General features: G+C 50.0%; 1 protein-coding gene and 1 pseudogene across 1 annotated transcript in view; both read right to left on the minus strand.

Moving 5' to 3' along the window:
• WRN (WRN RecQ like helicase) overlaps positions 1-11,837 on the minus strand; it is a 124,040-nt gene that overhangs the window by 41,029 nt on the left and 71,174 nt on the right. The window contains exons 19-22 of the mRNA XM_027767765.1: positions 11,317-11,423; positions 2,393-2,580; positions 1,161-1,335; positions 5-113 (exon numbers count right to left, since the gene is read on the minus strand). Of these exons, the coding sequence (XP_027623566.1) occupies positions 5-113; positions 1,161-1,335; positions 2,393-2,580; positions 11,317-11,423 (579 nt within the window). The remainder of the gene's footprint in view (positions 1-4; positions 114-1,160; positions 1,336-2,392; positions 2,581-11,316; positions 11,424-11,837) is intronic.
• Positions 7,196-8,894, minus strand: LOC102498348 (PHD finger-like domain-containing protein 5A pseudogene; annotated as a pseudogene).

An 11,837-nucleotide genomic window follows, 5' to 3' on the forward strand; every position in this document is an offset into this window, starting at 1 on the left:
CTTCCGATCTCCTGGTAGTAGGACTCCATTTCCTTGGGAGCGCCATAGTGAATGACCCTGCGGACGTCCGCCTTGTTAATGCCCATTCCGAAAGCCACGGTGGCGACGATGCACTGCGGGACAACAGCAGGCTTGGTAAAGTCTGAGCAGCGGCCTTTGGGTAAGCACAGCGTGTTCAAGACCGAAAGTCTCCGGCTTAGAATTAGACACAGCGTCATCTCAAACACTTACGGATTAAATGACCACCTGTCAGTTTATAGATTAAGGGTCGGTGACTTTGAAGCAAGATCTGCTCACCCTCGGTTAAAAGGAGCAGACAGAGTGGCCTCTCTGAGTGCCTGTGACTGTAAGACACAGAAGAGGGCCTTTGCATACCTAGTACCTGAAGTGGAGCTTTCCTACCATCCGTGGCTTCAAACTCCATGCCATGGCACTCTTGCGGTCACGGAACACCCTCTGAGGCTGTCTCAGAGTCGGGGCACTCTTCACCTCTTTTTCCCTCACATCACCTTCAACCAGAATCATTTCACTTTGTTGAACCTATCAGATAAAATCTCACGAAATCGAAAATATAGTGCTCTGGACACTGTGACCATGACACTGAGCCCAGCCTGCCTCTTTGCAAGCTATCTCTAGCTGTCTGCAGCCGGCCAGCCCACTGGCACCTTCCGGGAGCCTGACAGGGCCCTCCTGGGTCTCCAGCCAGACCCTGTGCCATTCCTTCCCACGCTTCATCCCTCCAACCATCCCAAGCAGTGCCACCGTCCTGGACACAGTGTCCCATGTCAGGTGACCAGTACATGCTGACTCTTTGTCCCGGAAGTCTGTGACCAGTCTCTTTGCCCTCATCATCTGATGGCCTGACCTCCCTGAAACCCTCCTAGTCTCAGGCTCACACCCCATTCAGAGTGCCTCCTAGACAGATGGGTCATGACACAGCCTGCCCTGCCGGGGGCCTCTCTGTGCCCCGTGCACTGGTTCGGGGCAGCCGTGTGTCCTCGCCGGCGAAGGTTACTATATCCCACCTCCACACCGACACGGACTCTCCACCACAGGGAACCTTTAAGCTCAACACAAAGGAGGTACCCGGAGCATTCGGAAAACACGTTTGAGAGAGCTGCTTCCCATGCAGAGCCGACTGCGGCACACAGTCCTCACACCTGGACTTCGTCCCTCATGAACTTGTGGTGAGTCGCCCTCCTCGTGCCGCATGTCATGCCTGCATGGTACGTTCCACAGGACAGGTTCAGTTTCCTGAGCTCGGCTGTAACTTGCTCTGTCGCTCTTCTGGAAGGACAGTAGATGATTGTTGGACCTTCAAATTCCCAGTCAGAACTAAAGAAAAAGAAAAACAGAAGAACAACCACATATAACACACACAGATAGACATTTTCAAACCAGTTTGGGTTTTATAAGTAAAAGACTAAAAGAAGAAAGCACACTAAAAAAGATATTTAACTGCATAAAAATCTAAAACATTTTAGAGCATCAAATGTGAAAATGAATTGTGTTAATTCCCAAAAATATTTGCTTTCATTTTAGTTCAAATTAAAATTAAAATCAGAAACAAGTTTGCTTATTTTAGCAGAAGCCTCAATAAAAACTTATGAACTGGGGTCCAGTAGGTGGCGTGGTGGTTAAGGGTGCTGGACTCCCATGTTGCGGACCATGGTTTGAGTCCCCGGCCTGGTGGCTTGCTTTCTCACTTTGCCGCCTCTCGCTCTCTCGCTCTGTCTCACTCTTCGTCAAATTAAAATAAATAAATAAATAAATAAAGTTAAATAAAGTAATTCTTAAAAAACTTGTGAACTATTGACACAAATACTTTTGGGGATGCAAGACACTAAATTAATAATCAGTCTTAATTTTCATAAAAAACATAAGTGACCATCTACATAATGTGCAAAACATTTACGTTACACTGACCGTATTTGCTCTTATGATCAAAATGTTGAGTTTGAATGTCTGTTTCCTAAAAAGAGCATGAAAGGCAGCCCTGAGCCCAGTCCTTGAGCGCTGTGGGCAAGAAGTCAGACCCCAGGTGGCCAGCCTTGGCCTGAAGCCCAGCTGCAGCGTGACCGTGTGTGCTGTGTCCGGGTCCTGATGGGAAGGAGGGATGGAGGGAAAGGAGTCCAGCAGGACCACCCCTTGGGGACGCTCACTCTCCAACTTCCCTGCATGAGCCTTACTGCATAAGCTGGTCTTGACAGAGACCAAGCGGACTTTCATATTAAAAACTTCCGGTAAGTAGAGGTCAGCTCCACAGCCAGGTAGAATCTGATATATAATACGTATCAGAAACAAACAGCAAAGAGAAGAAAAAAGAAATGAAGTGAAATATTCAAAAAAGAGAAAAACAGTTTCCAACATTCATCAATCATTAAATCCTTACCTTGTCTTTTTGACAAGAAATTGTTTTAGATCCTGAAGGATATTCCCTGTTTTCCGTCCAACTTCTAAATACAGGTTTGGTCGATCAAAACTGGTGCAGGTGATCTGAGGGTCTGTCAGTTTCAAGCAGTTTACAATGTCTTCCCGGATCAGCGTCCCTGCAGTGGCCGTGAGTGCAACGACGGGGACCTGCATGGAGAGGACGGTTTTGCAAAAGGAAAGCGTGCGTTCATCCCCACAGTTCTCCCTTAGGAAGAGCCGGCGAAGACAGCTCCGACGGGGAGGGTCTAAACTGCCACCTGGAAACATGCTTCAAATAGAGAAGCCAGAACTGCCTGCTCCCTTGACTCTCAGCCTCTGAGTATAACATTCACCTTTTCAAAGATCAGAAACCCTCTAAGTCATGTTTCCAAATGCAGCTTAATGAAATCTTACTTCATTACTAGCTATCTACATCTCCATTTTCGACTTTTAGATGCATCGCACTTGAAATGGTGCTGACGTAGCAGGGTGTGCATCTCAGTGCATTTTTGTTGAACTAGAGCTCACAGGTTCCAGGGCCCCTGACCCTCCCCAAGTCTGTTAGTTACGCCCTCCTGGACTGTGTGTGTGTTTACAGCTTCCCTCCGTCTAGAAGCAAAACACCCAATAACCCGGAAAAACTGCCCAGTTTGAGGTAATCACGTCATTTTATATGCAAGCTGATGTCCCTTATCCAAAGTGCTTAGGACCAAAAGTGCTTCGGATTTCCAATTTTTTTCAAATTTTGGGTACTTTGCATATGTATGAGACGTTTTAGAATAGGACCCGGATCCTAATGTGAAATTAATTTCTGTCTCACAGACACCTTACACATAACCTGGGGGTGGTTTTATACAACACTTTAAAACAAGGACTGTCGCACGAGGCCAGGTATGGAACCTCCCTCCAGAGACGTCATAGCAGCACTCACATTTCAGATTACGGCGCTTGATGCGTGTGAGAAACCAGCCGGCCACGAGCACGTCTTAACGGGTGCCTGTAGCGGTCACGTCCGTCTATTCCCATCTAACAAGGACCTGTTGGCTGGATCAGTGGCCAAGCAGGAGGCAGGAGGAGCCAGGAGCACAGGAGAGGTGCCTGCTCGGACGCACCGAGGCGGAGCCCCCACGCCTGGCTCGCTGGAGCCAGCATCACTGCCATCGCTCTGGGCGTGTGTCTTCTCACAGACAGAGACAGCCTGGGTCTTAAAGTCCCTCTAATCACTGGCTGCTCTGTTGCAGAGAAAACAACTTTCTTTAAAAAACAAACAAACAAACACAAACAAAAAAACGCCTTTTTGGCCTATTACAAACACAGAAAAAGCCTTCAGAAAATACTTCTTCAGACACACTGCATCAACCACAAACCAGCTAAAGCAGTCGCCTCTGTGTAAGTGAAAAGTTATGTACAATTTACTAATTTGTAAAAAAAAAAAGTACAGAATTTGACTTAAAATTAAAACAAGGTACAATTTATTAAAAAGTAGCTTTAGGATTATTACAGCTTTACAGACTTAAAATTCTCTCAAAATCATACACACACAAACAAACCCCAAAAAAATAAAGTTTGAGAGTAGCTTTTTTCCAAAAGAAAAAAACTAAGTAAAAGCCAATGAGACCACATAGTTGGTATAATTTTTTCATTTTTTTATCTGTAATTCCTGTGAAACTACTTTAAAAAGAATCTTGGTAATGCTAGTGCACACACAGACTTCATGTTCTTATAATTCAGAATGCCTGTGTGACACCAGAATGAACAGGCTCATTAAAAAGTTAGTTCTAGGGGGACCAGCAGTTAGCGTAATGGCTATGTTGCTGGACTCCCATGTAGTCGACCGCAGTTCATGTCCCGGACCCGGTGGCTTAAAACTCACGCCGGGCGCCGTGTGCGTGTGTGCCCAAGATCCCGAGAGGAGAATGGAGGAGAAGGGATTGCAGCGTGGCCATCCCTCCTGGGGGGGTGATTTCTCGCTTTCTGTCTCTCTGTCTGTCTGTCTGCTATAGGGCGAGCACATGCGCCCTATAGCAAAAACCTCTCCAAAAAAAAAAAAAGTTAGTCCTAGGGACCAGTAAGTGGTGTGGTGGTTAAGGTGCTAGACTCCCACATGGCTGACCGTGGTTTGAGTCCCAGACCTAGCAGCTTGCTTTTTGACTCCTCTTCCCTCCCCCTTCTGTCTTTCTCTGGTCAAGTTTAAATAAAATAATAAATAAAATTAAATAAAATAGTTCTTCATTAAAAAAAGAGTTCTGCCTGGCCACCCTGGCATCCAATGCTGAGACGTTAGGTTCCACAGGCTGGGACCACAGTGTGGCCTAGGTTTGATTCCCACTCCAACCCAAAGGCCAGGTGTGGTGGCGTGGCGGCGTGGCAGCGTGGCGGCGTGGCGGCATGTGCCTGCAACCCCAACAACTCGGGGAGGTTGAGGCAGAGGGATGGTGAGCTTAGGGCTGGCCTGTGTGACATAGTAAGAGCCTGCCTGAAAAGGGCTGGGGAGCTGGCACACGCCTGGAGTCCACATGGGAGGCTGAAGCAGGACTGTGACGAGGAGAGACCCTGGCTTAAGAAAATAAACAGAGGGGCCAGCAGGTGGTGTGGCAGTAAGTGACTGGACTCCTACGGGGTCAACCACAGTTCATGTCCCGGACCTGACAGTTTACTTTCTCATTTTTCTCTCTCTGATGAGTATGCATGTCCTATAGCAAATTAAAAAATAATAATTATAAGTAAAATTAAATGTATAATTCTTAAAAAAATAAATAAATAAACAAGGGCTCAGTCAGAATGTGGTATGGTGGTTGGGGCACTGGACTCCCACAGGGCTGACCACGGGTTCAAGTCTCAGATCTGGCGGCTTGCTCTCTCACTTTCTCTGAGTACACATGCCCTACAGCAAATTTTAAAATAAGAAGAAGAACAATTAAATAATTCTTTTTTAAAAATAATACACAGGGGCCAAATGGTGGTACAGGGAAGAAATGTGACACTCTCAAGGCTGGCCGGGGGGGGCAGAGACTTTGCTATAGGGCGCGTGGGCTTGCCAGAAAGACAGAGAGACAGAGCTGGCTGGAGCTGGGGCTGAGTCGGAGTGCCCAGGCCCTGCTACGCATCCTGTCGGTCTCTCTCACTTGTGAAAGAAGAGAAATAAACTTTAAAAAATAGTAACAATAAATTGATTTTTTTTAAAAAGAAGTTAGTTTCTCATCCAAGCCTTCTGTGTTAGCATGCAGGTAACCAACAAATGTAAGACTGGGACCAGGGAAGCTTAAAATGGCCAGTCCCTGCGACAGGGCTGTTCTCCACCTCACGACGACAATGACCTTCATGCGCATGCTTTAATCACGCGGTTTATGAACATGCCGTAACATACTTGTTCAGCTGCAGACAGAAGTCTCCAGGGGGCAGCTTTAAGAAAAGAGGGTTCGGGAACCAGCAGTTAGCGTAATGGCTATGTCGCTGGACTCCCTCGTAGTCGACCGCGGTTCATGTCCCGGACCCGGTGGCTTAAAACTCACGCCGGGCGCGTATGCGTGCGTGCCCAAGATCCCGAGAGGAGAATGGAGGAGAAGGGATTGCAGCGTGACCATCCCCCCTGGGGGTGATTTCTCACTTTCTGTCTCTATGTCTCTCTCTGTCTGTCTGGCGAGTGTACGCGCCCTACAGTGAAAATCTCTCAAAAAAAAAAAAAAAAAGAGGGTTCAATTTCGTCGAGCCGTCTATGTGCGGACAGACAAAATGCATTTATGTAAGAACAACCACGAAACAAGACGCATCTTCAACAAGTTAGACAAAGCAGGCAGAAGAGCAGCTCTGCAGGGAACAGCGTCTGGAACCCTGCAATCAGATCCCCCGGGCTCAGCCTTGCCTCTACCTTGAGGGCTGAGATTCTGAGCTGACTAACCTTACACGCCGGGCTCCCATTTACTGAGTGACCGCGGCCGCAGGAGTCTCCAAGTCAGCACTCACAGGATAAGGCCTGAGGGAGTGGCGGCCGTGGCCGCACAGAGAAGCCTCGGTCCCCACTGGACTCGTGTTGTCCAAGCACCACGACAGACGCCAGAGACACGGGTGTGCCACGCTCCCCAGAGACTGACGAGGGCTGATTTGTCCTCAGAAGCGAGGTGGACGGGCTACAGAGGAAAGACTTAGATCCTCTCAACTAAGCTCTGCCCACTGTGCTGGGGTCCCTAAGTCAATGCCCAGTGCCGGGGTGTCACCAGGTTCTTCCCTCTGCCTTCAACGTCCCAGAAAGTCAGTTAAGAATGTTGCTTCTTGGTCAGGACCACCGAAGACTCTCTGCCCAGACTTGACCGGCCTGTCCCCAGACCCAGCCACGGAAGCCAGGAGAAGCCAATCAGCAGCCATCTGTATTTGAGTTCTGAGTGGCCCCATTCAGGGATCGGAACCACCGAAGACCCTCTGCCCAGACTTGACCAGCCTGTCCCCAGCCCGAGCCACGGAGCCAGGAGAAGCCAATCAGCAGCCATCTGTATTTGAGTTCTGAGTGGCCCATTCAGGTGTCAGGACCACCGAAGACCCTCTGCCCAGACTTGACCAGCCTGTCCCCAGACCGAGCCACGGAGCCAGGAGAAGCCAATCAGCAGCCATCCATATTTGAGTTCTGAGTGGCCCATTCAGGTGTCAGGACCACCGAAGACCCTCTGCCCAGACTTGACCGGCCTGTCCCCAGACCGAGCCACGGAGCCAGGTTAGCGCACCCTACTTACTCCCTCTGCCCTGTCTCTCTATTTACATATTTTAATTTTTAAACTTTTTTGACCAGAAAATAAACACCAACTTTATTAAAACACTAGCAACAAAGTGTTTCCAGTTTTTCAGAAGACAACAAGCACCCAGCACCACCGGGTACACCACCACAGGGAGTGCCCACATGTGCTGCCCAAGGGCTCCCCACCACCACTGGAGGCTTCCCAAAGACAAGCGCGATCAGAAGAGCTGCGAGGACACGGCTCACGGTGGGGAGCTTCATCATCAGCTCCTCAAACAGCGGGCTGCATGACGGTATTCCTGTTCAGAAGCTCTCGGTGGAGGGTATCCTGATACGGAGAACAGAGCCTGTTTTCCGAGCTCAAGAAAAACCATGACCTGATCGACTTCTGCTACAGCCTGCCCAAGTGCTCAGTGCAGCGTCCTTGTCCACTTCTGCCACGTCTGGGTGAGGGCCAGAGAACGGTGGCAAGGTGCTGGCACTTGGCAGGCGATTCTGGTGATGCTCTGGGCTCGGATCCCTTCCGCTGGGAGAAGGAGGCGTCTTTTCTGGCAGCTGCAGCAGTGTGACAGGGGAAGGAGGGCCACCCACCAGTCACCTCTTCTCAAAGCCGTATTTTTTGCGTTCATAGAAGAGATCTGTCTTAGAGCTCCCCACATTGACCACCTTTGGGCATCCATCTCCACCCTTCTCCTGGGTGGGGTGCTCCTTACAGTGCTAGGCATCAGAGATGTCGGGGCCTCCACAGATGACCCACCACCCCTGGTGAGAGCCGTAGCTGCATCCGTCATACATGCACGCCGGGGTACGGGGACACGCATAGGAGCGGGTCACACACCTGCCGTCACATTCTCGCGCAGTCTTCCAAGGGCTACACCAGCCTGCTTGCGGCAAAAGATCAAGTCCAGGTGATGTTTAGCCATAGTCCCAACCAAGCCGGCCACTGGGGAAAATTTTACTTCCCAGCTCTCATCCTCACCTTCCCCCTTCCCCCACAGGATCGGTCCATCGGCAGCCATCTGTATTTGAGCTCTGAGTGGCCCTGTTCAGTTTTCATTTTTTGTATTTTTTTTTTCTCTTTTTTGGTTTTCTTTTTTTCCCCTCTTCCTCTTCCTTTTACCTTTCTCACTTTTCTGCTCAGCCCCTACAAGGTCTGGGTGCTCAGTAGCTGACATCTGCACACTTTGGGGGTCAGATTATTCTCAGTTTTCATTGAATCAGCTGCGCAAAGGGAGAAAACGGTACTGCTGAGAGACTGCGCGTTGCCTCGCCCTGCATTCCTCTGAAAGCTCAGATTTATCTCCAAAAACTAGGGAAAAACACACATTCCATCAGATGACCAGAAACCACCACAGAGGCACAAGGAATAGGAGGAACCAAGAAAATATCTCTCCCCTAAGTGAAAAGAATAACTCCTCTTCGTCCAGAGAATATACGCGAACTCATGGAAATGTCAGATAAAGAACTGAACGTAGTGACAGAGATCTCTAACAGAGATGCAAGAGAAGAGAGATAACGAACTCCAGAAGGTGTAGAGACCCGAGAGAGGACTGCACAGTGTAGACCTGAGAGGAGGAAGGTGAAGACACGATTAAAGGCATGGATAATCTGTTCCATGAAATCCTGGATGAAATCTTTCCATATCTAGAGAGGCACTCAAATATCTAGTTCCAAGAAATACAAAGGACCCCACAAAGATTGCATCCAAGATCTTCCCCCAGGCATACGATAGCCAGACTGACCAAAACCACAGACAGACAAGATACTAAAATCTGGGAAGAGAGAAATGTGTAGTCACCTACAAAGGATATTCCTTCAGGCCAATGTCAGACCTCTTGTTGGAAACAATGCAAGCAAGAATGGGAAAATATGTTCAAAGTATTAAGTGAAAAACAATTTCAACCAAGAATATATACCCAGCAGGATTATCCTTCAGATGGGAAGAGAAGCCTGAAACATTCTCAGATAAACAAAACCTGAAAGAATTTATCAACACCAAGCTAGCTCTTCAAGAAGTGACCAGCTGTGCGGCCCCCTCATTACGGCACGATCTCCACTCATGAGATTTATTCTCTAAATCAACAAGCCATTTCTTCACTAAAATACACCCACGTTTTATGAAAACAACCAACCAATTATAATCTTGTGACTCTAAATTTATTTTTTGAATTTAAGACGCTTTAAAGTTCTTATTATGTCATCCACGAGTGAGAGACAGTCATACAGGAACCCCCGCAGGGTTGCTGCCATGATGCCCCAGCTCGGCCAGCCCCAGACCACAGAGACCCAGAGCCTCCCACGGTGCTCAGGAGACTCTCAGTCACACAGCACTCCCGGCTGAGCGCTGTGGCCGCTCGAGCGCCCCAAGCAAAGGGTCTGGACTCGCACCACGACTACAGCCACCAGTGCACTCACGGCTCCCTCCCGAAAGCTGAGTGTGGCGACGTGCCGACCAGGGTGACCGGTGCTGGTGGGACGCTGTGGAGAACCCACATAGCTGCCCCTGGGTCTCACGGCAACTCGACCTGGGCGGACGGTACGTAGACTGAAGCAGCTTTCGGCCTGGCTGCTTTCTCAGCTGTCACTTTGTCTGATTCCCTCCAGATGGTGCAGAGGTCACGGCATCGAACAGTTCAGTGGCCTCTTGTCTAATTTTGAACGTCCTAAAATGTACTAAAGCATCCCAGGTATACACGAGCTCTACTCCTGTAGCTGGAATTAAGAGAAAAAGGCACCAACAGAGACAGGAGTGATGCGCCTGCAGCCAGTAGGTGGCGCTGCTCACCCCTCCGCTCACGAAGGCTTCTGAGAGCTGGTGGACACTGTCCTGGAGGCTCAGCAGAAGAACGCTGAGCTTGGCATCCACATGCTAAGATTTAACTCAACCTGAGAGTGTTAAGAGCTGCATACAACATCTAAAACCCCTCTTGCACAGTCTTCTGGGATCAAAGGCCTAGAGAAGATCCCTGGCTTCCAGGGCACACCTGAAACTGCCCAGGGAAGGGGGCCGGCCTCGGGGCGCCCAGTGCTCGGTCTTCCACCACAGAAACTGCTGTGACAGCGCGTCACTCTGCCAGCTTTCTGCCTGGCGTGCCACCTCACAGGCCACGGTCACTCCACACCGCTGCTCTGCTTGTGCAGGGCACACTCATCGCCGTGCGATCACAGCTCCTGGGGCCTGAGGGCAGCAGCTGTTTGGCCCCTTCCTCCGGCCGCTGGCCTCAGGAGCCAGCCTGGCCCCGCGCACTGCCGGGCGCTACTTCGAGTGCTGGCTGTCCCACCAGATCTCACCATTCAATCCCACGGTTATTTACTGAGCACCTACTACGAGCTAGGTGCCGTTCTAGATTTTACAAACCAGTCAGAACTCCCTCTGCACAAAGAACATTGTAATGGCATTCACAGACAAGAGACAAAGTTGTCTAAACATCAGCAAAGGGGACAAACGGTGGCGCAGTGGTGACAGTGACACCGAGTACCCTGGGCACACGACCGCCAGGACCTGGTCTGCTGAAGGCCAGGAATGGACCGCATTGTCAGGACATGCTGGGGTTCTGTCTGTCCGTCCTGCTCCCTACCTCTAACTCATGGAGGAAATAAACTTAAAATAGCCAAGAAATACTGACTGTTAAAAGCTGCGGAGAGGGGAGTTCCTTCGGCTTTCAAACTGAGCAGCCCAAGAGGCCTAAATAAGGAAGAAGCGCCCAGGCCCCGCTGGGTGGGAGGCTGGGAGACTAGTGCTGAGGGACAGGATGGAGGCCACACGCGGCCCTCAGGCCTGTGATGTTACACTACAGCCATCTGGGCGAGGTGTGCCAAGTGAAGTGCCACAGTGCTCCCGACAGGTCACTGCCAACGGAGAGGGAAGCCCAGGTTAGATTTTTTTTTTTTTTTTGCTATAGGGTGCGTGCACTAGCTGGAGACAGAGATAGGTGAGAGCAAAAGTGAGAAATCCCCCCAGGGAGGATGGCCACGCCGCAGTCCCAGGTCCCAGACTGGAACTGTAGACAGCCACATGGCCGGCCAGTGTCCTCACCGCCATGACACCTACTGGCCCAGGTCAGAATTCCTGACGACCCTGCCTCGGGCAGAGCACTTCACAGAGAAGCCTCAGGGCGTGGCCTCTCCTGACATAGGACTCGCCTGGGGACAACCACGCGGGACCAGGCAGAGCTTACCAGTGGAAGTTTCGTCTTCAGGGAGCCCAGAGTCCTGAACGAATTTCTAAAATCATGCCCCCATTCAGAAATACAATGAGCCTCATCCACAGCAATTAGTGTGATACCTACAAAAGAGAAAAACACAGAAGTGATGAAAATAATGTTCAACAGGAAAGAATAAAGATGGCAAAGTCAACACTAATCTCTTCTATTGGGTACACGTTCCAAAAGGAGAGTAAACGATGCAAATCAAAATGTTTGGTCCGGGGACTGCTCAGGGCAGAGCTGACTGCAAATGTGGGTTCACACAGAAACAGGAGCACGGGTGTCACCAGACAGCGCTGACCCCAAAAACCGTCACTAGAAACAAGAGGGGACGACCAGGTCACGAATAAGGGTCTAAGGAAGGGGAGCGTCTTCGTGTTAATTCAGACAACGTGGATACGGGGTCCCACTTCATCGTCGCTCCTCGTCCTCGGAGAAACAGGTCCTGCTAACCATCACTGTCCTGGCCACGGCTCAGGAACCAGCTGCAGCAC

This window comes from Tupaia chinensis, unplaced genomic scaffold (assembly GCF_000334495.1).
Source record: "Tupaia chinensis unplaced genomic scaffold, TupChi_1.0 Scaffold144602_1, whole genome shotgun sequence".
NCBI lineage: Eukaryota > Metazoa > Chordata > Mammalia > Scandentia > Tupaiidae > Tupaia > Tupaia belangeri.